Raw genomic sequence first — 27,776 nt, forward strand, 5'->3', positions numbered from 1 at the left:
CAGAGCCCCATGGAGTTGAAGGCCCCCTGTCTACCTTACCTTGTCTTTTGCGCCGTGACTACCTGACCGACGTGAGAGATTCGATATGTGCTGCCTCGATTGCTTGAATGGGAATCCATACACTCGAGCATGACGATAACTCCATGGGCCTGGAAGCACAAATTGGCAGGTTGGTGTTACCAGAGACTTGGTAGCTCACGTGTCCGTTCCCTTGGGCCAAGAAACTCAAATACATGGATGAAATTGAGGGCAACGTCAGTCACTAAGAGGTACCCAACCCGACCAGACGCCCAGACTCCCGCACCCTAGTCGACTGCCAGCAAAACCCCTTATCGGCATCGAGAAAGCCCCTCCACAACTCCTCTGCGACAAGACAACCTCCCACGTACCTCATTCAGCTCTCCTTTGCCACGCGTTTCCCCTCATACCCAATCACCAGCCCTAATTCCTTCCCACGATGGCTTCCAAGGCCATGTGGGAGGTTGATCCCGAGACGCGCGCCAAGGTGAGTCTTCTCCCAAGTCGAGTGCCTCGCTTGCGACTTCGCGACTCGCCGCTAACCCAACGTCTCCTCACAGCTAGCCGCGATTCAAAAGGAGGCCAAGAACAACGTCTGCTGCGACTGCAACGCACCATCCCCGCAATGGGCCTCCCCGAAGTTCGGCATCTTCATCTGCCTCTCATGCGCCGGTGTCCATCGCGGTCTCGGTGTGCACATTTCTTTCGTGCGCAGCATTTCAATGGACGCATTTAAGCAGGTCGAGATCGAACGGATGCGCCTGGGTGGCAACGAGAACTGGCGCAACTTCTTCGAACAGCATGAGGACACCAAGATGAGAGGCATCTCGTGGGACGACGCGACGATCGCGGAGCGATACAGTGGCGAGGTCGGTGAGGAGTGGAAGGACAGGCTTTCTGCCAAGGTCGAGGGCAAGGAGTACGTTCCCGGCGAGAAGAAGCCTGCACCAGCACCGGCGGCGAAGCCCGCCAGCCGAACGGGCACACCTCTCAGCAGCACAAACAGCCGCGCTGCCAGTCCCGGCAGGAAGGTCAAGGTGGACGACAAATACTTTTCCAAGCTCGGCGCCGAGAACGCCTCCCGATCCGAAGACTTGCCTCCCAGCCAGGGAGGAAAATACGCAGGATTCGGCAGCAGCCCTATGCCCGAGAAGAAGGAAAGCGGTATCCCGACCGTGGATGATTTACAGAGAGATCCAGTGGCTGCTCTGACCAAGGGGTTCGGCTGGTTCACAACCACCGTCTCCAAGACGGCCAAGACGGTCAACGATGGCTACATTCAGCCCACAGCGAAACAGGTGGGTGACTCTTCTACTTCAATCATATCTCCTCCGGCCCCGGCCCGAACGAAGAACTCCGGACTAATCCGACGTCCTCCTTGAAATTAGCTTGCCGAATCCGACTTTGCAAAGCAAGCGCAGATGGCGGCGGCCAACGCGGGCCGCGTCGCGCAGCAGGGTGCCCGCAATGCCCATGACGGCTTCAACCGCTTCGTCGAGGGCGGTCCCAGCCAAGGGGGCCAGGGCGGGGCGTCGAGACAGGCGCCGTTGGATGAGAGCAAAAAGGACTTTTGGGACAGCTTTAGCAGTCTGGCGGACCAGAGGCAGACGCAGAGCGGTAGTTCGATTGGTACGTCTGCCATGGGCAAGAAGACTGGAGGTGCCGCGGCACCGGCTGCGAAGAAGGACAATGATGGATGGGATGACTGGTGAGTGCGGGCGTTATATACGGTGTCCGGAAAGGAGGGTTTAGGGGTTGTGTGGGTGAGCGGTTGTTGTGCTTTGGCAGGCCTGCAAGTCGAAGAATATCAATTTAGACCGCAATATCACTTGTTTCGACCTTAGAGACGCTATGCACTGGTATGTCTAGTAGGTGTGCAACTGTCAAGCTGGGTGTGTCTCATGCTTTCATGGTGATAGTGCTCTACTGAGTGGATAGAGTTGAGCGAAGCGAACTTCTCAAAGCCGAGATGCCTTCATGTGAGGGCGGGACTTCCAAACGAGCAATTCGGCCAAAAATGAGAAGCTTCGGGATTATGAGCCTGCAAGTCGGCGTCTACGCTCGAATGACCGAAAAGGGCTTACGGTGGGGCGGTGACCCGAGGTTAACCGGTATCGCTAACGACGGAGGTCCCATTTTCCCCAGTGACGACACGGACCTTGACCATTGAAGACCTCGAGCTCCCACCACACCCTCCAATTCCCATCTGCGCAGTACCACAAGCAGCCCCCCTCCCCGCATCAACACCGGGCCATTGAAGAAGCATAACGAGAGAGAGCCCAGTCATGTCCGCCCTCCGAATCCTCGTTCCCGTGAAGCGGGTCATTGACTATGCTGTACGTCTACCAAAGCTCTGCTCACGACCGCACGCAATGGGCACTCCCGCAGAAATTGGCTTGTGATTGTGTGGTCCTCAACTAACACCAATGGTTCCGCAAAACTTAGGTCAAGCCCCGAGTCAACAAGGCCCAGACGGGCGTCGAGACGGCCGGCGTCAAACACTCCATGAACCCCTTTGACGAGCTCTCGGTCGAGGAGTCGGTCCGCATCCGCGAGAAGAAGCGGGCGCCCGGCGGCGTCGAGGACATCACCGTCATCTCGGCGGGACCCCCCAAGGCCGTCGACGTGCTGCGCACCGCCATGGCCATGGGCGCCGACCGCGCGATCCACGTCGAGACCAAGGAGGGCGACGACCTGGAGCCCCTGAGCGTGGCCAAGCTGCTGCGCAAGGCCGCCGAGGAGCACAAGTCCAACCTCGTCATCCTCGGCAAGCAGAGCATCGACGACGACGCGAACCAGACAGGCCAGATGCTCGCTGGGTTGCTGGGGTGGCCGCAGGCTACGTCGGCGAGCGTGGTGGAGTTTGGCGAGGGGGATAGCGTGAGCGTCACGCGCGAGGTTGATGGTGGCGTGGAGACGGTCAAGGCGAAGTTGCCGATGGTGATTACGACGGACTTGCGGCTCAACGAGCCGCGGTACGCGAGCTTGCCGAATATCATGAAGGCGAAGAAGAAGCCGCTTGAGAAGAAGAAGCTGGCCGACTACGGGATTGGTGTTGAGAAGAGGTTGAAGGTTTTGAAGGTTACTGGTGAGTCCTTTTTTGCGCTCTTGACGAAACCACTGTCTTTTCCCCTACATGCCTGCTCAGAAAACGGATCGGTTATGTTTTCTTCTGGAGAAATTGCGAGCTAACCAATCTTCACAGAGCCCCCTCAGCGCCAGGGTGGCGGCAAGGTCGAGGACGTTGACGGTCTCGTTGCGAAGCTCAAGGAGCTCGGCGCCTTGTAAGGGGCGTGTCATGGCTTGTACCAATACGAAGAGACCCTTTTTTGCAATAGAAACGATTCAAATGTAGGCTCCTCGGATGTTCGGACATGATCGCGGACGCAGTATTCGGAATACGAATGCACTTTCGAGCCATCAATTATATCTCGCGGCACATCTTAACCAACGCAATATGTTCGTCATGTTTATTACTGACATCGCAGCTGTTCTACAAAAGCACTAGACTCACGGTACTGGTGGCCCTCCATTGCGTTAGATCGATGTACAAGGTCCTAGCCCGGGTGTGTCACATGAAGATTTCTTGCTGCCACACCATTTTGTGCGGCTCGAATTGGCTGACTTCTGCCATCTTGGAGTCGAGGGAGAACGATAAGCGACATAATCATCAATTGTTCAGACGGGAAAGCAAGCTGATATACCTTGCCCCCCTTAGCATCTTGGTCGAGAGCTCGGCCCAGGGTAGGTGTTACGCGGTGGCCATCCGCTTCGCTGTCGAACCTTGTAAGATGATGGTGGACCATAGGCAAGTCAACGTAACGGTCCGGTTAGCGACGTGAAGCCGAGCACGCAATGTACCGCCCATACGGAATCGGCGAGAGTAAATTCAGATTGCGAGGCATCTCGGAGATAGGTCTCGGAATGCGAAGGCACATGGGACGCGGGATGCGGTTAACCAGCATAAACGTTTGCTGCGCTGAGTTTGCTGATTATTCTAGATTGAAATCCGCGACATGCATCGGCTCGTCTAGTTAGGTCGACCTCCAAACGAATGACGTCGAACGTATGCAGAGTTCACCATCGTAGCCGACCAGTATCTCCTAGTATCAATCACAGAGGGCAAAAAAACAAAAGCTCGGGTGCGAGGTCCGGGAATCGAACCCTGACTACGCTACACCTGCGAAGTCCTCCATCTGCTTGGGAGAGCAGACTTCTCAGGGTTTCTCACCAAGTTCGTATCCCAACGTCTCAATGCGCTATACCGCTCGGCCACCGGGCTCGATTGGGCTTGGTTGAGAAAAAGGGCGCTCGATTTGAATACAAGGTAAGGTAAGCACTCCTAAGGCAGGTGCTCATCAAGATAGTATTCACAAGGCATGTGCCTAGTCAGCCTACCTTAGGTGGGTCGGGTGTATATTCCGCAGGACCAAAGATGATATCACAGAGGCCGTCGTCCAATTTCTTTACATCGAATCGACTTCACTGTGGCTATTGGTCTTTCGGCCATCACACCTGGCTATACGAGCTCCCACCGGCAGCTTGATCAAACTCCATAGCCTCCTGCAGCCCAACAATGCTAAACAGCTTCCTCGGCGAGAAATCAGACTTTGTCCCGACCACGCCCGTCGCCTTCAATCTCGCCAGCGACTCGCGAATCGCCTCGTAGGCCGGCGCAATGGCCGCAAACGGCACAATCATCATGCGGTACCCCAGCTCCTTGGCCTCGGCCGCCGTCCACGAAGGCGTTGCACCGTGCTCGACCATGTTCAGCAGCACCGGCGTCGGCGCGAGAGCCTGACACGCCGTCCTCGCCTCCTCCGCCGGCGTCACGCCCTCGAGGAACGCGACGTCCGCGCCCGCCGCGACGGCCGCCCGGAGCCGGCGCAGCGCCTCGTCGAAGCCGTGCGTCTGGATCGCGTCGGTGCGGGCGATGACGACGATGTCGGAGCCGATTTTGCGGCGCGCGAGGACGGCGGCTTTGATGCGGGAGACGAAGACGTCTGCGTCGACGACCTGTTTGCCTGTTAGGTGGCCGCAGCGTTTTGTCTGGACTTGGTCTTCGATGTGGAGGCCTGCGACGCCGCTGCGGGCGTATTGGGTCACGGTGCGGGCGACCATGTTGGGGCCGCCGTAGCCTGTGTCTGCGTCTGCTACTAGGGGGATGGACGGGTCTAGGTTGGCGAGCATTTCGGCGTGGGAGCGCATGTCGTCTAAGGTTGCGAAGCCGAGGTCTGGGAGGCCTAGTTTTGAGGCTGATGTTCCTGCGCCGGTCTGGGTTTTTCGTGTTAGTGAAGGGGTGGGAGTAAGAATGAGAGGTTGAGTTTGAGTGTGTTTAGGTAGGCTTTTACCATGTAGAGACCGTCGAAGCCAACTTCGAGTGCGATTCTGGCGCTGAAGCCATCGTATACGCCTGGTAGGAGGATCAGGTCGTCGGTCTCACTGAGGCGTTGCCGCAGCTTTGTTGCTGCCGAGACCGGGGTTGAGGAGCTATCGTTGCTTGATGTCATTTTCGGCTTCGATTGCTAGATCAATTTCACTATGATGGGTAATATCTAATTGATCTCAACTCTTCAGGCTAGTGATAGAAAATAGTTCGTCAATTAAATGTCGGAATTTGATATCCTTATGGAATTGCGGGTGAATGACAGAGAGACAGAGAGAGAAGAAGGTCAAAGTCCGAGGAAACCCCGCCAAGACGCGCCGAGATAGTAGTGTCCGGGGATTTTCTAACCGACATCGCCTCCCTCATGACGCAACTGCCGTGGATGCAGTTAGGCTAGTGTTGTATTCCCATCCCCACATTCCTGTGATCATCGCTTTCTTCAACGACTCTCCATTGTTAACATGAGGGCCAATTCACCATTCGGACATTTCGGGCAGACGGCAACGGCAGACGCGGGTGTTGCTGGCCCTTGGATATAGTTTATTTCTACGACTGACCATTCAGAGAGCCTCACGCTCTTGCGGGGTGGGCATGGCTTATTCCCGCCTTGTTTGCTGGGCTTTTTGCTGAATAATAAACACGACTTACTACTCACCTACTTGAACCACTGTGTACTGTGTTTGAGCGAGCGCCGAAGTCGGTTTGGTTCTGGGTGCTTCCTTTGGTTCTAGAACTTCGGAGCCGTTGCGGCAAGTTTGCTCGGGTGTTATAAGGTCAGAGATGTACACATGTATATGAGCTAGTGAGCCGAATAGTCCCACGGCTCATTGAGCTTCGCACGACGATGGTGTGAGAACGTCATGGGTGGGTGAAATGGGCGATTAATGTAGGTATAGCAGGTCATCACGAGACCTATTGGTACAATACCTTCGGTGTTGGGCGAAGTGTCTCGATATCACATGTGTAACATTGGTCAAATATTTCTTAGTCAACTATAGTCAACTATAGGCCACTTGCGATGTAACTTCATTGAGCATATACATCTCCTATCTTTCTTGAATCTCACAGCATGAGGAACCGCCCACCATGCTGTATGTGATTATAGCCATTCCCTCTAAATGAGAAAAAAAGGATAATGAAGACCACGATTCTGAAGGTCCGTTCCCTATCATAACCCCTCACGGAAGCGCATCGGCCGAGTCAAAAAAGCCCCCGTCCGATCATATGCTCGTCCATACCACAGTAGACAGACGGTATTGGACGAATAGACTTTTCTACAAGCTTGAGCCCAAGCTTTCGTAGATGACCTACCATCCTTACCCTCCCTTCCTCCCCCAACGTCACAGTCGCGACGCGTTGTAGAGTTTGAGAGTTGCATACTTACCTTTACCTGGCGTTGGCAATTTAAGCATTTCGGGGCCTCGGGAGAAGGATCCCTTTTTGACTTTAGAGTCTGGAACATTGAGCAGGAAAGTCGTCCACCCCCCCCCCCCCCGCCCAATGTGATGAGAACACACTCGTTATGGTGACATGCTGAGACTTGACTGTGGAAATGATAACCGGCAAAACCTGGAAGCCAAGCTCGTTATCGGGACCTATGGTTTTCGGCTTGTTGATGCCTTGCTGTTTTGCTTTGTTTTTTGAGCCATTTCCCATGTGCTGCCATATGAGTGATGGGAAAATGTGTATGTGTTAGTGTGGAAGAGGGGCAGAGGAGAGGGGAAAGGAACACAAACCTTCTGGCCTTTACCATCCAGGTCATGTCCACGTCCGAAAGCGAGGTCGATGCCAGCCCGGTTTGACTCGATATATCAAAAGACAAAAGCTGCCACACCCACCCTCAGACCCTTTGGTCAACGATTCATCTTCACCTCGCATTCTGAACCCCCCTTAACCATCGATTTCTAATCGTTCACGCTGAAAATCGTACACTGGAAGCTGGAAGGAATCCGAAGTCGCTAAGATGGGCAAAATCACCTCGACGAGTAAAGAAGAGGTCTCGGTCGACACGATCGAGAAAGGCCCGCTGCCTTCCGCCTCGTCGCCGCCGGCGTCCCCATCATCGCCGCGGCTCGTCCTCGAGACCCCCGATGAAGTGGCCATGGCACACCCCGAGTGGCGCGCGGCGGAGAAGAGCCTGGTGCGGAAGCTGGATGTGACTCTTATGCCGGTAATTTGGACGCTGTACATGTTCAATTACCTCGACAGGAATAATCTCGCGTAGGTTTATTTTCTCGTCTCCTTTCCTGGGGAGATTGGTTCCTTTGACATTGGAGTTGCTGGTCCGCTGTTCCGTAGCAGGAGGAGAGCTTTTCGCAATATGCTGACGTATGATGATTGATCCGCGGTATAGACAGGCCAAGTTGGACAAGTTTGAGGCGGATCTCGGGCTCGTGGGGGAGCAGTTCAACACCGCCGTGGCGATATTCAACGTCGGGTGAGTCTTTCCTTTGGGTCATTTGCCGAGACCCTCTCTCTCTCTCTCTCTCCGTGTGTTTAGGACTGTCGCTGACCCCTTGTCTTCTTGGCGAATCAGGTACATGGTCGCCCAGTTGCCGTCCAACATGCTCATCACCCGCGTGCGTCCGAGCATATACCTCCCGTGCTGCGTGCTCCTGTGGTCCTGTGTATCGGCCTCGACGGCCGCGGCGAAGAATTTCTCAAGCCTTGTCGCTATCAGAGTGATACTGGGTATTGTTGAGGCGCCGTTCTTCCCAGGGGTAAGTGACACAACTCGTGCTTCTTCTCGTGGACATTCCCTCTTTTCGAGAGGCAATCTAGCTTGTTTCTCTCCCTAAAACGTAGAGAACCCTTGACCTCTGCTAAACCACAATTTCGTGATGGCCAGATCTTCTACGTCCTCTCCTGCTGGTACACCCAAAAAGAAATTGCCTTCCGCACAGCAATACTTTACTCGGGCATGCTCATCGCGACCGCCTTCTCGGGACTCATCGCCGCCGCCGTCTTTGCGCACCTCGACGGCGCGCGCGGGCTCGCGGGCTGGCAGTGGCTCTTCATCATCGAGGGCGCGGGGAGCTTCGCGTCTGCGTTCGCGGCGCTGGCTTTCCTGCCGGATTACGTCGGGTCCCGGACGGGTATGTGTTCGTGGCTCATGTCAGAGCGAGAGCTGCAGGTCGCGGCGCAGAGGATGGCGGCCGATCGGGTTTCGGTGCCCGAGGAGACGTCGAGTGTGTGGAGGGGTTTGGGGCTTGCTGTTAAGGATGCGAGGACGTGGGCTTTTGTGAGTTTCCCACTCTATCCCCCCTTTCCCTTCTCATTGATCCTGCCGCTGTTTTAGGAAGCGCAGCTTTCCCCCGCCCTTTGAGAAATGCATAGTAGAAGAGAGACAGGTTCTCGACTGACTTGGACGGCGCTCGCAGGTCTGCATGATGGCCTTCTACCTCTCCTCCCATGGCCTCAACAGCTTCTTCCCGACAATCGTCCAGGGCTTCCGTCTAGGCTCTAACACAACGACCCTGATGCTCACCGCGCCCCCCTACCTTCTCGCCGCCGCCGTCGCCCTCTGCGTCGCCGTCTCCTCGGACCGCCGCGCTGATCGGGGGCTCCACATTATCGGCCCCGTCTGCGTCGCCATGCTCGGCTTCGTCATCTCGGCGGCGACGACGAACCGGCCGGCGCGGTACTTTGCAAGTTTCCTGTACCTTCCGGGGGCCTTTGCATCGACGGGATTGATTTTCAGTTGGGCGGCGAGCGTGGCGAGCGAGACGCCCGAGAAGAGGGCGACGGCGACGTCGATTGTGTGCTTGTTGGCGCAAGTTGGGAATATTTGGAGCCCGTATTTTTTTAGGCCGGCGGATAACCCGAGGTATCTGCTTGCTTTTTTGCTTATGATGATGTTTTCCGTCATGTGTATCGGGACGGTGTTTTGGATGAGGTGGTCGCTTGGGAGGGCGAATCGGAGGATGGTGGAGGAGGCTGAGGCTGAGGGGGCGGGGAGGAGGGTGAGGTTGTATATACTCTGATGGAAGAGGACGGAAGAAAAGTAGAATGGTTGGCATTGAGTGTTCTGATCTTATGAGAGCGGACCATCACTTGATGTGTGACTTGAAGCTTGTAGAAAATGAAGGGTATTAAACTTGATGGTTAACATCTCAGCAAGGTCAACATCGTGGTCTTCAGTGGCCTCAAACTGGCTTCAGTAAAAGGTCACCGGCTCGCAGCAATGAAGCTGAAGCAGCCTCCATCCTGCTGCAAGGCCATCTCATCTTGAATGCTTCGTGTGGCTTCTACTGCTTACAAGATCACTTGACGGTGAGGCGTCCGTCCCCACTTTGATAGCTTCATATAGAGTTTGAAAGAGTCCCAGCAAACGCGGTATGAGAAAGTCGTGACTTTGCGGCGAAGGTTGGTCTTTCTGTCCACAATGCTGACTTGACGTCTGTTGGCGACAGCGCAATGAGAACTCCAGAGTCTCGAACACGAGATGAGGGGTCAGAAGCCAAAGTTCTTGACCGCATCCTTGGCATGTATGTAACCAGACATGTTCGACCAGGCAGCTGCTGACACGGTGAGACCACATGTCGAGGTCGAAGTCGAGGTAGCATTCCGTAGAATCTCGCAAGTCTAAACACAAAAGACGAATGAGACAAAAAGGCGGGAAAAAGAAAAGACGACAAATACACGAAACCCCCGACCATGATGGCCCGCTGCGCGTTGTTCGCGTGGTTGCGTGGCTACGTGCTTAGAATCATGTTGTACTAAAGTCATTGGTTGAAAGAGGCAGACCGCCTTGAGTGAGCCGGGGTTTCCGAGCAGATGGGTGCTGCAAGGTCCTGCATCTGTCTTCTTTCAAAGTTCCAAACACGCGCCCCTCCAAGAGTCCAGACAGGAACAAAAAAGGGACGCGGGAAGGCGGGCTCGAGTCGGTGTAGACTGCAGGATCCCGGAGAAAGGGTTGAAAGGGACTCTAATCGAGGGTTTCCGGTTCTGGTTGGCAAGGGAGGACCCGATATTAGCTTGCGATAGGCCGACCGCCAATGCGCGTCCCCGTTTGACAGCCCCGTTCCGTTGGAAGAGGCAGGAAAAGTTGTTCAGTCGTTCTAGCCCAACCGGGGAGAGGTGAGGATGAATGTATTTGCATCTAGGCGATTTATGCAGGGAAGCCCAGGGCTGTCTACAGTATGCAATGTCAGCAGTTTTAACTCACCCAGTGGGACGGTCACCTCTACATAGTACATAGTTGAAAGTGGGACTCCGAACCCGGCGGCGGGATGGGGAGGGCGCGAGAGAAAAGCAAGACGAGAAAGAGCCCACCAACTCTGATATTGCGTCAATTTTGGGGGAATGAAGCTTTGGAACAGTGTGCCGGGTAGCTGCAATAGCGATCCCTGGGTCAAAAGCGTCTTTCCGCAGCCCAATGCCGGCTCAATGGCACGGCGTAGAATTTTTCTAGTGCTGATGTTGTGAACAGAGCATTTCCGTACACACAAAAGTACAAAGCACGGTGGGCGGTGATGTAATTGCCCAAGAGCACTTTACTGCGTACTGATAGGACCAGTCCAATTCGGCTTCAGCAGGGCTGATAAGAAGCAGGGGCAAAATGATTAAAGGGCGGAATTGCTAAAAGGCTGGGCGAATTATGTAAAGCCCCGCGATAAGGAACGACATCGGCGGGCGGGCGGGCGCCCTTGTGCTGGGGCGGGGAGGTACCTTACCTACCTTACCTTACACTACGGTTTACCTGCCGGCTGTCAGTGCCCGCCCGGTGCTTTGGTGACAGCCCAAGCTTTGGTGCGGCGAGATTTTCCCCTGCAGGCATCCTCACAACGGGGGGCCCGTTGACCCCCCTTCACTGGTTGACTAGCTAATCAGCAACCGATCTTTCCCCAAAGGGTCCAATGACAAGCTCCCCGAAAAAAATTTGCCCAGCCCAAACCCAAGTACTGCTGCTGGCTGTGACCTGCCAGGTTGACCTTGACCTGACGTTGAATACCTGGGACTTGGACGGGGTGAGCGGTGGTGGAGGTGGAGGAAGAGGGGCCCCGTTTGCTGAGGTACCTACTGCGCTCCATCTGTGTGACTCCGTGTGCCGGCGCTCGTGCTTCCTATTTTTCTACCCGATCTCCTCCCACCACTTCCCTTCTCTTTCTTTTCTTTCCCTTTTCCCTCCTCCAGATCCAAAAATCCTGCCGCATCGTGCAACACTCTCGTCACAGATTATATCCAGCCATCATCCCTCCACAACCTCGCCTCGAGCACTTCACTACCCTTCTTCTACTGATTGACCATTTGCAAGCTGCCCTTATGAACGGGCGTCCTTCAGTCTTCACCTCTCAGGTATGTAGATGATTTTCATTCATCTCTCTTATCCAGTCCTTTCCTTGGTGGTTCGTCTGAGCTCGCCCTCTTCGTGATACCTCTCGACCCCGCCGCCAAACTCTGTCTCAAGCTGGTGCCCATAGCCCAATTGAAGGCCCTTGGTGTCTAGTCGGCTTGCACTGAAGACGCATTGCTTCCTTTCAATCATTAATATTGCTAAATTTCGGTTGCTGACTCGCTATCTTCAGGATTATCTCTCAGGTTAGCATAATATCCTCGATTGACTCACCGCCCCTCCATAGTGGCACGCGAGACTGACCATGTTTCCCACCCCCCAACAGACCACTTGTGGAAGGCTGCCAGCCCCTAAAGTGTCTATCCAAACCACAAGGAACTTCTTCTACAACACCTTTACCTAAACCACAGCCAACATGTTCTCTCGATTGGCTTCCCTCACCAAGCCCGCGGCCAACGGTGCCGCCGGGTTGAGCTCCGGCCTCCGAGTTCAGACCCGATTCCTCTCCGGTCAGGCCGCTGGTAGCAAGGGCCGCAAGATGCCCTTCACCCAGACCCGTGCCACCAACCCCGTCGCCAACCTCGACGCCACCTTGACCATCCGAGTATGTCACCACCGAGAAATATCCACCTACTTCGCGATGATAGAAACAAGCTTGCTAACAATCCCTTCAGGATGGCCCTGTCTTCTCCGGCCGAGCCTTTGGAGCAAACTCCAACATCTCTGGCGAGGCCGTCTTCACTACCTCCCTGGTCGGATATCCCGAGTCCATGACCGACCCCTCCTACCGTGGCCAGATTCTGGTCTTCACCCAGCCCCTGATTGGCAACTACGGTGTGCCCTCCAACCAGCGTGATGAGTTTAACCTCCTCAAGTACTTCGAGTCCCCTCACATCCAGTGTGCCGGTGTCGTCGTCGCCGACGTTGCGACCGAGTACAGCCACTGGACCGCTGTTGAGAGCTTGGGCAACTGGTGCGCCCGTGAGGGTGTCCCGGCCATCTCTGGCGTCGACACTCGTGAGATCGTCACCTACCTCCGTGAGCAGGGTTCCTCCCTCGCTAGGATCACCATTGGTGACGAGTACGACGCCGACGAGGACGAGAGCTTCATCGACCCCGGTGCCATCAACTTGGTCAAGCGTGTCAGCACCAAGGCTCCCTTCGTTGTCGAGTCCCCTGGCGCCCGCTTCCACGTTGCCCTGATCGACTGCGGTGTCAAGGAGAACATCCTCCGCAGCTTGGTCAGCCGTGGCGCCTCCGTCACCGTCTTCCCCTACAACTACCCCATCCACAAGGTTGCTAGCAACTTCGACGGTGTCTTCATCTCCAACGGCCCTGGTGACCCGACTCACTGCCAGGAGACCATCTACAACCTTGGCCGCCTGATGGAGACCTCCCCCGTTCCCATCATGGGAATTTGCCTCGGCCACCAGCTTCTCGCCTTGGCCGTCGGTGCCCGCACCATCAAGCTCAAGTACGGCAACCGCGCCCACAATATCCCCGCCCTCGACTTGACCACCGGCCAGTGCCACATCACCAGCCAGAACCACGGTTACGCTGTTGACTCCTCCACCCTCCCCAGCGACTTCAAGGAGTACTTTGTCAACCTCAACGACGGCTCCAACGAGGGCATGATGCACAAGACCCGCCCCATCTTCTCCACCCAGTTCCACCCCGAGGCCAAGGGTGGCCCGATGGACAGCTCCTACCTCTTTGACAAGTACCTCGAGAACGTTCAGATGTTCAAGGACAGCGAGAAGATCTTCAAGGACAACCGCCCCACTCAGCTCATGCTTGACATCCTCAGCAGGGAGCGTGTTGGTGTCGAGCCCACCACCCTCGCCGCGGCTGCTTAATTGAATCCGCATTGTGTGATCAGAATAGGGGTTACTTGCGTCCTGGTGCAAAATGGGGTTTCTGGTTTTTTATCTTGTAGTTATGGGTATCGCGGCAGTTGATTTGGGGTCTATTTGGACCTTGGGCATACATATTAAGTGGGATTTGATGATTTCTCCTTCGTTTTTTTCACTACACAGTTCATAGCAGCTCTGAGAAAGCTACTTTCCAAATTGAAACCCAAAACGTTCATGATATGGAAACATCATTCTTCCCCCAGTTCCTTCTCATGTGACATGAGGCTAAAAAAGCAGCAGCTAACGACCAGTACAACCACAGTGATAGGCGCCGCGTAAGAAGAAGATTGCCATTACCAGAGGGAAAGAAGAGGTGCTGATCATGGCAGACATAGCAATTGCACAGAACGGCAATGCAAGGGCGTTGACCAGCCTAGGCCTTGACCAGTATCGTTGAGTTCTCGGACGCCCATCACTCACCGTACGCACTTCATTTCCACATCACTCTAGCACATACTGCAAACGTATCGACAGCTATCTCGCCGCCTTTTCAGTCTTTCTCGACGCCTTATACCCTTTTCCGTATCCGTAATGACAACTTCAGAAGTCGAGATTCAACCAAAGGACAGCTCTTCGACATCGACCGGCATGGATGATCTCACCTACGATGGCTGGGCGGACCTCATTTACGATAAATGGGAGGATCTTCACGCTGCCGACGCCTCGCAGCTGGGTCTGTTGTTCACACCAGAAGAGTCGAAGGAAATCGACGCCCTGCTAAAAGTCTGGATATACCCAGTCTATGGTCAGCAGGCGGACTTGTGCGCAGCTGACGCCTTGCATGAAGGGCAAAGACCAATTCAAACGCCTTTCAATAGCGAAGGCGTCTTTCCTCCTAAACCCTTCGTCCAGGCGCCTTTGTACTTTGAGAACTCGGCGCAGAGCTGCAATGTCACTGGGCTCAATTGGGGAGTATTCACCAAGTGGGTGGGCGCCTATCGAAACACCTCGCCATCGGAGTCGTCTTCTTTACCAGTGTTTTGCTTTCCTCCGCCAAGCTTCGAATCTGCCTCTCCACCACCGTCTTCGCGTATACATCTTGCATCGAGCGAATATACTGCAATCGAAGGACAGGCTTCCCACATCCCAACCTACATCGTCGGTATCGGCGGTGGCCCTTCGAGCGGCAAGTCAACACTGGCCTTACATCTTAGCTACGTGTTCAAAAAGCTTGGACAGAACAGCAGAGTCTTCACAATTTCGCAAGACGCCTATATCCTCCCTCCTGCAGATTGTCCACAAATAACTCTGCGAAGTGGGAAGCGTGTTGTCCACACAAACTGCTTATTTTCAGTTGACTGGAAAGAGATGATCAAAGACGTCAATGAGTTGAGAGCAGGCAACTATAGTTCCCAGTCGGATCGAACAAGGGAGACATATGCCACTGCAAAGGGTCGCCGTATTCGCAGCCCGCACCTGAGAGCAGGGGATGTCACTGACCTTGTTCGTCTAAGGGAGGCCACTCTTTCCACTGCGGCCAAATCAGGTCGTCAGAGCTTCTGGCTAGCTCAATTTTGCTACAAAACACTTATAGACTACCCGGACAACCAAGAGATTTCGACATCCTTGCCATCACAGCTGATCCTGGTCGAAGGCCCTCTCATGAACGCTGTTTGCCCTACAGCCTTGCCGCCTCAACAGTCGGGATTTGGAATTTTCCGCAGCGATACGCAGCAGAAGGCCTAGGAAGCTTTACGAAATATGATTGACCTCAACTTGTGTCCCAACATCTCAGAGCGAACTGCAAGAACGTGGGCATCAGATCGGCAGGAGCAGCACAGTTAGTACCAAGGTGTGCCTCGCTTTGTCGCAGAGGGCCTCACTGAGGAATACTTTGACGAAGTCGCCTGGTAAGAACACCGCCAATAGTGACGAAAGAAATGTGGACAGAATGGCTCATGATACGATAGGCCGGCCTACAAGGCGTACCACTCTCACCATGAGCCTGAAGATGATGGCTCCAGGCCCGCGACATACAAGGAGCTCTTGAGATGGGCTATGGACCAAATCTTCAGGGTGAATGGGGTTGTTGGACATCCATACCGGAAGGGTCAAGGAGACCAGCAAAGCCAAGGGCGAGAGCAAACTAATGAGCTACTCGAGGCAGGTGGGATATTGTCAGGGGGGATTGACTAGACGAGAGGGTGGAAGAGACAACTTGTCACCGAGGCTCGGTCACGGGGCGGCTTCATATTGAGTTCTCGCAGTCAGTCAGGACCCTTCTTTTTTTAGGTGGCTTCTCTTTGGTCTGGGGACACGGAGTACACTCCAACAGAGACGCAGCTTTTGAAGCATTATCAACCAAGGACTCTCCTTCTTTGCTTGATTCGTTGTCAACTACGCTCTTTTCCAGAATCGAGACTGGAAGTATTGGGGCTCGACTCTACCGAAGAGTTGCTTCCATGGAGGGCCTCCATTCTGACTGCCGACGAGACGGGTGTCTGAAGAACGTATAAATCCCCTTCGTCGAGTGCAAAGATCGCCATGGATCGATCACGAGCATCAAAACAGGATGGACCTCGACGATGTTCAAGAAGCATCTTCAATTAGCTAGTGGTATCGCAACGTGGAGTCATGTGCCTGTCCCCACGTCTCTCTATGGTTTCGAACCGTCGGTTGGGGGAAAGGAAGAAGAAGAGAATAATACAGTCTAGACCTGATCTATTTTTGTGTGTTTGATCCTTTCCGCACCCGCCCAACCGGCAGTCTGGGATGTTGTTGAGCATACAGCTAATGCTCCGTAAGTGACGCATTCCCTCGACGGGGTCCCTCGACGCATTCCCTCCACAATGACCCATTTTCCTTCTAGGTTTTTGTATTGAATACTTGCCATGATATTCCGGTTGGCTCTGAGAAGAGCAGGATAGGAGGAGTACCATTTCCGAGATCATCGTAAAGTTGGGGATGCTCGAAGTAATCGTCCCAGCGCCTCGGCAGCCTGCTGTATCCAAACCTCTTCACGAATGTCGTTGAGCTCAGGATCATCCTCCACCACCAACACCCCTAGTCGCCTCTGCTACGCGGGTTTCCATGCTGGGGGTGGTGTCATCACCGTCGATGACCCAGAAGGCGAAAAATACCCAGGTCCGCCTGGAATGACCAGCGGGGGCGTCACAGGGCGAGTGCGCAGGGGACAAAAGCATAAATCATGGCCAGCGGCGTTGCGGCAATGCGGAGAATGGTCCGTAATCTGATTATGGGGATCGCTGGGATTATCGACACGCCACGGACAATTGCAGTAGTCTGTTTCCAAATGGTTGGGACATTCAGACTTGTGAAGTTGCCGTCGATTGGACTCGAGATTGCTAGGCAAACCCACTGGAGGCCTGGACGTGGTCGCGGAAGGCGTTTGGAACGCAGCCATAGGCATGATGGAAGCCGAAGCAGCCAACCGATCACTCTGAGGAGATGATTTGGGCTCCTAGTACCGGCTGCCACGGTCGTCGGAACGGAAACGGCGGCCGCCGTCAGGACGAGAACCACCAAAGTTTCCACGGTCGCCCTGACGATAGGGGCCGCTCTCATTAATTCCCGGCAGATACCTATCGCTGACCATGCGGGGGCCGCGACGGCCGTTGCCACCATTGCGTCTACCACCACGGCCTGGAGGAGGTGGTCCCCTCGGCGGCGGCCCTCCGCCGGCCATTTGTCGACGACGCTCAGCCTCTCTGTGTGGGGGTCGGATGCCGACAAAGTTCTCATGGCCACGGTCAACAAACTTGTCGCCTTCTTCGAAGATGTAGCGGTTGATCTCCGTCTCCGAACCCATGTCTCTATCAACATCTTTGGTGTAGTAAGAACGCATGTTTCGCAGTCGTCTGCTGACAAGATCATCTGAGACGGCCTGGAAGGATACCGGAGGGTGGGCTCGCGTGGTTTGTACAGGGCCTCCAGGAAAGTTTTCTATCAGTCGTGGAGGTCTAGGACCAGGACCACGCTGGGAGTCTCCTCTGGGGCCTAGGGGAGCTCCTTCAAATCCTCGACCGCCACGAGGACCGAGAGGAATGGCGTTGACGTCCTTAACAGCTGGGCCTGCAGGTGCACCCCTAGTTGGCTCGGCCGGTGTTACGCCATTACCAGAGACCAGGCGAGCGGTGACATATCCATCGTCTTCGATGTCGTAACGCACTGCGAATCGAGCGCTTCTGTTGGATTTTCCTTCAGCCTCCTCCTCATGAATCCAATCCCTCACTTTTTCTGGTGGCACAAAGTCCACCGACAGTGGCTTGCGGTTGCTTTCGTCAGGCCAGGTGACGTCATGCAACGCGTTACGGACACGCGAAGCCAAAGTCGTAGTTCTGAACACTGCAAATGCATGGGATTTGATGGAATCCAGGTATACGTCCTCGACATCGTCCAAGTTGGGTTCTGCGCCAGAAGGAGTTGATAGCTCAACAAGACGGTCATGAACTGTGGACTCCTTCAGTGGTCTCATCAAGTTCTTGATGTAGAGAGCCCTGGTAGCAGGGTGGATAGCTGGCTGCACCGTTCTTTCGTACTCCATGGCGTCATTGTTGTCTGCTGGTGCAATCTCGTGTCGCTCCTGGTCAGTGACCGGACCGTCCGTGGGGTGCTCTTGACCGTGAACTGAAGCCTGTCGATGGTCAGGATCGGCGGCAGAGACTGCGTCCACCTTTCCGTTAAGCTCATCCTGCATCTCCGTGTCTTCTTCGGCGTTTGCTTCTGTCGTCGGCAGGTCCTGTTCGAAAGTGTGGCTCTCCGCGAGCTCTTCAACGTCTTTCGAAGTGTCCTTTGCCTCCTTCGCAACATCCTCAAGAAGACCGCTACCTCCCTCCAGGCTCTCCTTCAAGACATCCTTCACACCTTCCTTGACTTGGTGTATGATACCAGCAACGCTAGTTGACTCTGAGCTTGGTGCCTCGTCTGCTTTGTCTGCCTCGATACGGTCTTGGTCTGCCTTGATGCGCTTGTGAGTAATCGACTCTGACGATTCGGCAGGGCTCTGGGATCGGCGCTTTCGTTTCTGAGCATCTTGCGCTATCTCAGCGGGGGCAGGAGGCGTAGGGTTCGCGGCGGCGATTGATTCCGGAATGGTCGTCTCCGTATTTTGGGTTGAGGGTTCGGCTGCCGATTGCTCGGGCTTGGGTTCAGGGCTTGCCACAGCTGCTTGCGCAGTTGTAGTCTGAGTATCGGCAGAATCTTCGGTGGTGGTATCGATGGGGGTAGGTTCGGTAGGCGCCTCCGCAGATTCGGCGGGTTGGGGCTCAGGCTCTGTGGAAGCCTCCTCCTCTTCTTCTTGTGCCTCTTCCTGTACCTCTTCCTCTACTGCCTCGTCGCTAGTGGTCAGTCGCTCGACGAGCTCCTGTTTGAGACCGGCGGTGGCGAGTCCTCGGCGTTTCAACTCCGCCTTGAGTTGAACGACGGTTTGCTTGCTCCAATTCATGATGAATAACTGCTGGTTTGGCGCAAAAGCTAGCGCATAGCTAGACTGCTTGTAGAAATGTTTTTATAGCAGGCACGTGTTCTGGAGGAAGCGCACAGCGTTGGTAAGATGATTTTCGTATGATGGAATAATGCGATGTTGGCCTATTCGGGTTGTAGTTGCAGGACGTGAATGAGCCTAGGTGAAGGCACTTGAGTGCTCTGAGGCGCGTCGTCGCGACCTGAAAAATTGCCCCGTCATGCAAACCAGAGCCTCTCCACTGTAAGCAGGCACGCTAATAAAGCAGGGAAGTCACTAGTGCAGGGGTTCCTTCCCACCTTTAGTGATCGATTTCGTCTGGGTAAGATGTCATTTCTGCCAGCAGACCCACAAGTTTTCGCTAGGCCGGTTATCTGCCGGGAGATCAGTCACGTGGTCTACAACCAAAAAATATTGGACGACACAAGAGTAAAGTAGGAGCACGGGCCTTTACACTTACACCTTGTCAGGCAAGTGCTGCCTGCCGTGCCTTACCTTACCTTGAGAGCGCCTGCAGCAAGCGCGGCTTTTGTCTCAATTGCCATTGTCTCACCGCGTCGCCATCGACTTTAAACAGAGGACATCAACGGCTTTTTTGTTTGGACGCCGCATCCGTCGTAAACAATACAATAGTTAGGACCTTGCTGCTTTCCTCGAAACTCACGATCAATGCGACTTGAGGGGCGGTTATCTCCTTGCTTCCTGCGTATTCGCCGAGTCACTGCAAGTAGGTAGTCAAAATAGAAGTCTCCAGATGAGGACGCAATAAGAGTTGACTTGACAAAGAGATGTATATTTGTAGCTGCCATTCTCACACAGCACCTTCGTGAGATGACAAAAAGCGCGCAACTCTCGCAGCGCCACCATTTGTTGAACTTTATCCAACTTCGACTCTCACCGCAAAATTGGCAAAGTGTCATTTGAATCGCACTACTAAGAATCGCGCGCAACCAATATCATTACATTCTATTTTGACATGAACCGACAATCATCGGAATCTGTGGGGAGTGCCTCACCAGCGCGCACGCCGCAAATCAGTAGACCACTCGCTCGCAGTCGTCTTAGCGCCACACCGCTCACCGAAACTCCACCGACGAGCACGAGTGCTGGCAGAGATGGCACACCGGGATCAGACAAAATCTTGTCCGGTCGTGTCAAAAAGACACCGCGCAAAGTTTCTAAGAGAAAAGAAGATGTCTTGAGCGAAAAGGAAAAGGACGAGGAGAGGCGGCAGCTGGACGAGATGGACGAGGAAAGGAAACTATTCCCAGGCAGCGACGACTGGACAGACGAAGAGAACAGACTCTTCCAAATTCTGTACATGAGGCAGTACAGTCCTCTACTACCATCGCATTGGGATATGGACTTCCGAGGGATTCCCATCCCGGATGTTCTCTTCGCAAGCTCTGATGCCCACCCGCCCGTCATCAACTCGAGAAGTGGAAATGACTTCAAGGGTGAGAATCCAAAATCGAGAGAACTTAGAAAAGGTTGACGGCTAACAGTCTGAAGCTACCAGAGCACTCGCTCGGCTCATTGAGCTGACGGCGCATGTGCGAGCCTTGTGCCAGACACGCCAAAGACACAGAGCACGCGCCCACATTGAGAAGGAACTTCACGAATATGCGAAATGGGCTGAACAAGACGGGGGATACAACAGTCTCGAGTATCTGCCGAATCTCATCATTGACATGGTGGACACGAAAGCGTCGCCTCAAGCTATTGAGGAGCACATGCAGTTACGTCTCAAGGCGGCTGCTGCTACCCATCGCGCTCATTGGAGGAATGGTCTAGCGAATCCTGACTATCGCGAAGACGAGGATGAAGATGCCGAAATCGAGGACAATAGAGTTGTTCTTGTGCCCGACAAGTATCAGACGCCGTCGCCAAAGAAACCTCGCACATTGCGCCGCTCGACATCTCCTAGCAACGGAACCAAACACGACGATAACCAGAAGGACAAGATACCGGGCTGGAACCTCTCCAGTCCGGCAAGTCAGTCTCCGCATGGGCAGGAAGAACAGTACACCCGCCGGCCGCCCGTGATATATGGACTTTTCATCGTCAACACATCCGTCATGGTACTTACCATTGACTCCGCCAAAGAAGGAGACGAGGCCTATGTCAGTTACCAGGTCGAGGTTGGTCTCAGCAAAAACTACCAGGCAGTTTGGAATGCCATTACCATCGCCATTGTGGTATGCCTTGCGAGAGACGCAATGATGGAAATGAAGGTTGACTTCAACACTTCACTCAACGACGGGGACAGCGACCCCGACGCTTGATACGATGGAACGAAGGAATGAGGCTAGCATGCGGTTGCCAGCCGGCCTCGGGCTTTTTCTTTGTGACTCGTACGACGGGGACTTCTTTGAATGCGTATACCCCTTTCATGATTACGGGCGGACTAGATGCAGATACCCATTTACCTAGTTGATAATGACACAAACTTTGTCAAGCTATCACGCTACCTTAGTACTTGAGACCCTCTCGAAGCACAATGAGTCACCTGACGCGCGCTTTACCATTGTTTCTATTTTCAAGTAGATATTCCGCGGGCTTGGCCAAGGAGATAGCAGGCATGATATGATGAATGAAAGGCCCGAGATGACATTTTAGAATTAGGCGATTGGCTGATAATTGTCGGGAGATGGATGCGAGCCTCGGCAAGCTACTCGCCATCTTTTCTGGGCACTGTGGAGGGAGAAAAAAAGTGCCCCAACCCACGAGATTTTCAATAAGCCTTGTTTTTTTTTTATCACCGAACAAGACCGCGTTTCTCACCTCGGATCCGGCATTTTGACTTCACCTTAGTTGCTGATGCCCGCTTCGAACGTCTCACCAGTTACACGAAACCTCCGCAAATAGACAATTTGACAAACGACAGAAAATAAAACCGCAGCAAGCTCGGCGTTAATTTGCATCTCGGAGCCGTGAGACGTTGAGGAGGTTCGGTCACCGAGGGCGGAGGGGTCGTCGATTGGGGAAACGCATCCATGGGATCTCGGACCTTGGAAGGAGGTGGAAGCTCAAGCCACCACATGGCACACACAACATCAAATCACACTGCCGTTGCGGGTTGCATTGTTATCATTGATCATCCGGTCTGATCAATGGCCCTTGCTCCTATCACCGAGGGGAGGTCCCTGCCAGACCTCGGGATTACGTATCTTCTCTCGCAGGAAGGAAAGGAAGAAAAAACAAAAAGGCGTTTTTTGGGGGGGTGAAATTGGGGGAACTGGCATGACCCCCGATTGCCTCATTCGTCACCGCCTTTAAAGGACCCTGTCAGCTTATTCATGTCGATTATCACTGGACGGGAAGGAAGAAGGCTCGCCAGTTACTCGGACCCGGACTCCGGTTCTTGGTCCACCCGCTGCAAGTTTGATGGACCATGGTTCTTGCCTTCTGGGACTTTCTGGAGCAAGGTACCTCTTCTGTTTTGTCATCTTTTTTCCTTCCGTTTACTTCTTTCGGTACCGAGGCGCTAATGGAGGAAAGAGTCCTACAGCCGACTTTTACGAGAGAAGGAAGGGGCACGTGTGACTATTATACCGTGTGGTGGAATGACAGGTCAAGAGCCCAAGTTGAACGAAATCCTCGGGATCTTCGATTTGCCCTTTGTCACAATCGGGGAAACTGGAATCTCGCATCTTCCTCTGCCTGCTTCGGTGTCTCAACTTTTGCCTGCGCTAGCCGTGGCGGAAAGGTGTAAGTCGCATCCCCGGGAGACCTTGCTTCGACAAGACTTGCCAGGGCTTACAGCATCTCACCTGTATTCCTACGTCCGCTCAGTGTCGGAGAGCCGACGTCGTCGGGTGTGTTGCATTGCATCTTTGGGGGGCGGATGGCTTACACTACCTAGTCGGACAGCCCTGTTTCGATTCCAGAGCACTGGGGGACACATGCCTTACTGCGCACCCGCGGACACAAGAACACATGGGCGAAGTGTCTTCTGGCAATTGGAACCGGAGACCGAGCTGGCGGGCAGGAGATGGCCCCTGGGGCCCTGGGCTGCTGGGGTCGTCGCCTTGGGTTAGGTTGGCCCCCCATTAGAGGTGCTGCATCTCGCTTCGGCCGGCGGAAGAGTGCCGGTGATGTGAGAGATGATGCAGCTGTAGGATGCTGGGACCTGGGTCGACACACCCTCACGAGGTCTCTAGGCACATCTATTTGTACGCCGCACAATGATGCCTTTTCAGCTGCCATACCGCCTATTCGAATAGGAATAGGTAAGGGAGGGAGGATGATATCCTTTCTTCTTACACGAGCAAAGCTGACGCCTCATACATAGTAGAGCGATGTCAGCACACTGCAGTATTAGTCGGTGAAGCATGTCCTGAAATACGACGGGAAGATGACCTGATGGGACTACCTGACTGGTGCTACGTTCACAAACACGCGCGTGTCAGTCGAAGCCAATGCTGCGCTAGGCAGGGCCGTCACACTCGGCTTTAAGGTTACCGCAACAAATTCTTCGTCAATTCCGTTCTGGTCGCGGGGTGGACAGTGAAGGGCCCCCCTCCAAGGGTTTGGCGCAGCATTGACATGGAGACGGCGTATGTTCGCCAGACGTGCCGATTGATCCATTCCAGAGTCAAGCAAATCAGAGGAGGTGTCCACCGTCTACTAGATGGAGTCGCAGCGAACCGGCGTCTTCCCCCCCAGTACCCAGTTGCTAGCATCCAGCAGCCAGCACGAGCAGGGAAGTATGGGCGACGCCAGCCCGGGAAAGGCTAATTACGCCGTATTGTTCGGGACTAGACCTGGAGTCTGGGTACTTATCGTCTCATACGGCCCCTGCCTGTCGCTATCGTGATCCAGATGTTTGGTGACTGGTTTGGGGGGATCTTGGTTGTGGTGTCTTGGTCACGATCTGCTTTCGTCAAAGGATTTGAAAGAGAGAGTGAGATATGGCCAGATGTCGGAACAAGATTCATGGATAAAGAGACACTCAACCTCGTGGCGCCCGGCAAGATGACGAAACAGCCGAAGCACTATTTTCCTGACATACGCGGAAACCGTAAAAAGTTGATAAGTGCACAGATTGGATCCTATCCTTGGATCACGGAAGGAAAGAAGTGAAAAAAATAAATGAAAAAAAAAAGTCTCTTGTACCCAAGTGCCATCAATGCCGCGATGTTGGACGCAGCTAGGTGGATTTTTGGACCGGCGGGTGGATTAGAAGACATTGAAGCCCCCTGTCACCCTTGTCGTTGTGCCTTAGCGACATTCCTCATCACGGCCAATCAACGACCACCTGTTGTAATCCGTGACCTCTCAGCTCAGATCACCCACGGTGACCCAGCACCTAGGCTCCGATTTTCCCCCATTTGTCGTCCGTCACTCGTCATTGGGAAGCGAGAGAGGAGAGAGCCCAGACGCGGACGCAGCAGTTTAGTCGCAGGCAGGAGCCGTAGCGTGGGCTGTCCAGTCTGTTCTCGTGATTTTCTGCCATCACCTCACGCACTTCCAGCGCCGTGGTTCCTCCTCGTCCCTCACATCATCGCCGCCCTACGCAAGTACTGGCACACACCTCACATACAAGTGGCTTCGACTACTCTCACACTAGACCAACACCCGCCCCTGTCCAAGATCAACATACGTTCACTACGTTTCCAGCCTGGCTTCCACCGTTCCAGAATTCTGGCCTGCTTCAAGACTTCACAAGCAACCTCCCACCCCCCTTTCCCACCTAACTGTTCCCCCCCAAGAGCCCACCAAACACCTGCCGATACCTCTCAGGCTCTCTCACCGCCCGGTGAACCCTCTAGAGGAACTCGCTTCCCTTCACGTCGACGAGGGGCTCTTACATGTCTGCCAACGCCAGCAACGCCGGTTGTTTTCTCCTCAGCATGCACTCGAAATCACCATCATTACCCTCTTAGGCTCCCGTGCGCTCTCTCTCAACTCGTCTGCAACACTCTCACACCCCCCTCTTCCTGGTAGAGCAGAAGAAACCGAATCCGGGGCTGTAGAAGAAACCGACCCCTGGCGTACAGTAGGCCCCTCAGCCTCTCACACCACACTGTGTACCCCGTAAAGAGGCATCAGCACCTAGAGACCTTTCTGTTGCCCTTGATCAACGGTGGCGACCCTCTGGTGCTTGTTTCCTTCCCCCGGCCTCCGATTCCGCCTTCTTGCTCCGTCATCCGGTCTTCCACAGCCACTTCCTGACGTTGTCGTCTACTCGAGGACGGGCCAATTCCATTCCCTGACCCTCTCCTCCTCCGGACTGCCGACCGTCGAACCACCTTTTGCACCGTGGTGGGGTTGTCTAAGTTTGACTCGGGCCCTACTTCTCTCCTACTTCTTTATACGCCATCCTACGACCGTCTCGCCGCTAGTTATCTCCCTCCTCCGAAGCCGTTTCCTTTCTCCGGGCCAAGCATTTATCTCTGCCTAGCGAAGTCATCAAATCAACGTACTCGATACCCCCTTTCCTACTCGTCAAGGTCCTCTTACACTTCGCCTCGACTAGTACGGTACACACGTCTTCTGCTGCTTTCAACACCACCTACGGCTAGTACATCCCACCTCGACCGAAACCACGCTCTCCACGAATGGCTATGGCCGATGGCATGTCGTCGGCGGCACAGGGGACGGCGAAACAGCCGCCCTCGACCATCCGAACCGCTCTCCCATCACGACGCATGTCCCCCAAGGCCCGCGAAGGAGGGCAGTACGCTGCCATGGAGCAGGCGAGAGGCCACAGTCCAGTAGGCCGAGGCGAGAGCCTTGAGGGACCGGCGACCTTGCGGCCAAATTCCCGACGTAGTCCGTCGAGCGACGCCATGTCGAGGTCACAGGCCAGGAGTCCGGTCTCAGTATCCAGTGATGGCTCCCCGAAGGACGTGAGATCAGAACCAAGACCTAGCCCGGCACCGTCAACGGCGACAACGTCTTCTTCAGGTCAGACGGGTCAAGTCTGCAGGTAAGAGGGCGACGGGCTTCTTTCCAACCCCCTGTGGACCGCTTGCTGACCAGCTACAGTAATTGTGGTACAACACGAACACCGTTATGGAGGAGATCTCCCCAAGGAACGACGATATGCAACGCTTGCGGCCTGTATCAGAAGGCGAGAAACGCATCACGCCCAACTAACCTCAAGAAACCCCCGCATCTTGTTGCAGCGGCACCCAGGACGGCTCCCCCAAAGATTGCGCCAGCACCAGGTCCAGGCCCAAAATATCTCAGTGCTCCCGCTCCCACGTATGTGACGGAGGAACAGGCGCCATCAGGCACCTGTCCAGGGGGTGGAAAGTGCAACGGTACCGGTGGTGCGGAAGGCTGCAGTGGTTGTCCTGCGTACAACAACCGAGTATCGAAATCCGCCCATCTGAACGTTCAGGGGCAAGGTGGTTGCGGTGGTGGTGCTGGCGGCGGCGGTTCGTCTAGCCAATCTCAGGGTGAACCCATGGCCGTCGACGACCCCGTTGCTCCTGTCGACATCGCCGCTCTGCAAATACAGCAAGCACAAAACCCAAATCATACCGTTGTGATCGCCTGCCAAAATTGCGGCACTACCATCACCCCGCTATGGAGACGAGACGAAAGTGGCCACACGATTTGCAATGCTTGCGGTACGTGCCGTCTTTTTTCTGGGGAAATCTTTAACATGCTGACATGAACAGGTCTTTACTACAAACTTCACGGAGTTCACCGGCCTGTGACTATGAAGAAGTCGATCATCAAGAGACGGAAACGAGTGATACCATCTTCGTTTGGCGGCGAGTGGACGGAAGAGATGCTTGAGGGTTCAGAGACGCAGAGCGTAGCACCAGAGGGAAGTCCGGAAAGGGGCACGATGAACGAGGACGGATCCATCAATTTGGGCTTTCGACGTCGGGAAGAGAATCCTGCCACCATGCTTCCAGATCCACTTATGCGTCCGAATCGACAAGGCTCGCCGCTGCCTTCGCATGACTTGGCTGCGTATCAATCTTCGGGTTCCCGAACTTCGAACCCCTATCCGGGATCGCTGAACGACGATAACCGCCTTGCTCCGATCACATCGCTCGCCGCCATGGGGGAACGCCAACCCTCTCTGTCACCTGGTTCTTTCTTGTCTCCATCGAGGAAACGATCACTTTCTGCGGAAGGAAATCCGTCTAGCGATGGCGGACCAGACACGTCCAAGCGATTATCGTCCATCAAGTCAATCCTCAACCCGACAACGGCAGATGACAGCCCGGCCTACCACTCGGGTAGCGATGACGCCGCGGAACATTACGCCCGATCTGCTATGTCGCCGGCCGCCTCCGCACCGAGTCCAGGTTCCTACTCGAATGCTCACATGACGCCTCTTCCATCACCTGGACCGAGCAGTCAGACGAGCAATCCGGGATTCAGGCCAGAAAATGAAAGAGTCAAGGCAGAGAAGAGGGCAGCATTGATCCGGGAAGCTGAACGGATGAGGGAGATGTTGGCAGCGAAGGAGAAGGAGCTAGCGGACATGGGAAACTAATGAAAGTTCCATCACGATACAAACGAACCACGGGATCATCGGACAACTGATTTTATTGGGACAATATGGGCACACACACACACATCATGGCTTGGAGTTCCTTTTTGTGCGAAGCGGTCGGCTGGGGCCGTCTATTCCATCATCAAACAGGTTGAAGCTATTCTTCTTCCATTTACGGTTTCACCAGGGGCGAACGAGAAAAACAGAAACGAACGGGGTCTGGCCTTACACAAAATGGGAGAGGATGATTGTTTTTGGGACGCATTTTGGCGGCC

General features: G+C 54.5%; 11 protein-coding genes across 11 annotated transcripts; 9 read left to right on the forward strand and 2 right to left on the reverse strand.

Moving 5' to 3' along the window:
- Positions 1 to 457: 457 nt before the first annotated feature.
- On the forward strand, positions 458 to 1,730 carry CPAR01_10843 (uncharacterized protein; the record flags this gene model as incomplete). Its single annotated transcript, XM_060495103.1, has 3 exons — positions 458 to 505; positions 579 to 1,316; positions 1,407 to 1,730. 3 exons carry the CDS (start codon positions 458 to 460, stop codon positions 1,728 to 1,730), a joined length of 1,110 nt encoding a protein of 369 aa, XP_060345451.1.
- Positions 1,731 to 2,303: 573 nt separating this feature from the next.
- CPAR01_10844 (electron transfer flavoprotein domain-containing protein) lies at positions 2,304 to 3,306 on the forward strand (the record flags this gene model as incomplete). Its single annotated transcript, XM_060495104.1, has 3 exons — positions 2,304 to 2,354; positions 2,464 to 3,106; positions 3,224 to 3,306. The coding sequence occupies 3 exons, from the start codon at positions 2,304 to 2,306 to the stop codon at positions 3,304 to 3,306; spliced, it is 777 nt and encodes a 258-aa protein (XP_060345452.1).
- A 1,221-nt stretch (positions 3,307 to 4,527) lies between these two features.
- CPAR01_10845 (uncharacterized protein) lies at positions 4,528 to 5,528 on the reverse strand (the record flags this gene model as incomplete). Its single annotated transcript, XM_060495105.1, has 2 exons — positions 4,528 to 5,292; positions 5,370 to 5,528. The coding sequence occupies 2 exons, from the start codon at positions 5,526 to 5,528 to the stop codon at positions 4,528 to 4,530; spliced, it is 924 nt and encodes a 307-aa protein (XP_060345453.1).
- Positions 5,529 to 7,367: 1,839 nt separating this feature from the next.
- On the forward strand, positions 7,368 to 9,387 carry CPAR01_10846 (major facilitator superfamily transporter; the record flags this gene model as incomplete). Its single annotated transcript, XM_060495106.1, has 5 exons — positions 7,368 to 7,624; positions 7,758 to 7,841; positions 7,905 to 8,124; positions 8,253 to 8,645; positions 8,785 to 9,387. 5 exons carry the CDS (start codon positions 7,368 to 7,370, stop codon positions 9,385 to 9,387), a joined length of 1,557 nt encoding a protein of 518 aa, XP_060345454.1.
- Positions 9,388 to 12,114: 2,727 nt separating this feature from the next.
- CPAR01_10847 (carbamoyl-phosphate synthase) lies at positions 12,115 to 13,555 on the forward strand (the record flags this gene model as incomplete). Its single annotated transcript, XM_060495107.1, has 2 exons — positions 12,115 to 12,303; positions 12,374 to 13,555. 2 exons carry the CDS (start codon positions 12,115 to 12,117, stop codon positions 13,553 to 13,555), a joined length of 1,371 nt encoding a protein of 456 aa, XP_060345455.1.
- A 52-nt stretch (positions 13,556 to 13,607) lies between these two features.
- CPAR01_10848 (uncharacterized protein) lies at positions 13,608 to 13,742 on the forward strand (the record flags this gene model as incomplete). Its single annotated transcript, XM_060495108.1, has 1 exon — positions 13,608 to 13,742. The coding sequence occupies one exon, from the start codon at positions 13,608 to 13,610 to the stop codon at positions 13,740 to 13,742; it is 135 nt and encodes a 44-aa protein (XP_060345456.1).
- A 401-nt stretch (positions 13,743 to 14,143) lies between these two features.
- On the forward strand, positions 14,144 to 15,298 carry CPAR01_10849 (uncharacterized protein; the record flags this gene model as incomplete). The annotated part of the gene is made up of 1 exon (XM_060495109.1): positions 14,144 to 15,298. One exon carries the CDS (start codon positions 14,144 to 14,146, stop codon positions 15,296 to 15,298), a length of 1,155 nt encoding a protein of 384 aa, XP_060345457.1.
- A 1,735-nt stretch (positions 15,299 to 17,033) lies between these two features.
- Positions 17,034 to 19,016, reverse strand: CPAR01_10850 (SAP domain-containing protein; the record flags this gene model as incomplete). Its single annotated transcript, XM_060495110.1, has 1 exon — positions 17,034 to 19,016. The coding sequence occupies one exon, from the start codon at positions 19,014 to 19,016 to the stop codon at positions 17,034 to 17,036; it is 1,983 nt and encodes a 660-aa protein (XP_060345458.1).
- Positions 19,017 to 20,010: 994 nt separating this feature from the next.
- Positions 20,011 to 21,319, forward strand: CPAR01_10851 (uncharacterized protein; the record flags this gene model as incomplete). The annotated part of the gene is made up of 2 exons (XM_060495111.1): positions 20,011 to 20,491; positions 20,547 to 21,319. The coding sequence occupies 2 exons, from the start codon at positions 20,011 to 20,013 to the stop codon at positions 21,317 to 21,319; spliced, it is 1,254 nt and encodes a 417-aa protein (XP_060345459.1).
- A 1,109-nt stretch (positions 21,320 to 22,428) lies between these two features.
- CPAR01_10852 (uncharacterized protein) lies at positions 22,429 to 23,492 on the forward strand (the record flags this gene model as incomplete). The annotated part of the gene is made up of 3 exons (XM_060495112.1): positions 22,429 to 22,745; positions 22,908 to 23,266; positions 23,329 to 23,492. 3 exons carry the CDS (start codon positions 22,429 to 22,431, stop codon positions 23,490 to 23,492), a joined length of 840 nt encoding a protein of 279 aa, XP_060345460.1.
- A 2,105-nt stretch (positions 23,493 to 25,597) lies between these two features.
- On the forward strand, positions 25,598 to 27,501 carry CPAR01_10853 (GATA zinc finger; the record flags this gene model as incomplete). Its single annotated transcript, XM_060495113.1, has 3 exons — positions 25,598 to 25,968; positions 26,028 to 26,617; positions 26,669 to 27,501. The coding sequence occupies 3 exons, from the start codon at positions 25,598 to 25,600 to the stop codon at positions 27,499 to 27,501; spliced, it is 1,794 nt and encodes a 597-aa protein (XP_060345461.1).
- Positions 27,502 to 27,776: the final 275 nt, after the last annotated feature.

This window comes from Colletotrichum paranaense, assembly GCF_030867605.1.
Source record: "Colletotrichum paranaense strain IMI 384185 chromosome Unknown Scaffold_9.1, whole genome shotgun sequence".
NCBI classification, from domain to species: Eukaryota; Fungi; Ascomycota; class Sordariomycetes; order Glomerellales; family Glomerellaceae; genus Colletotrichum; species Colletotrichum paranaense.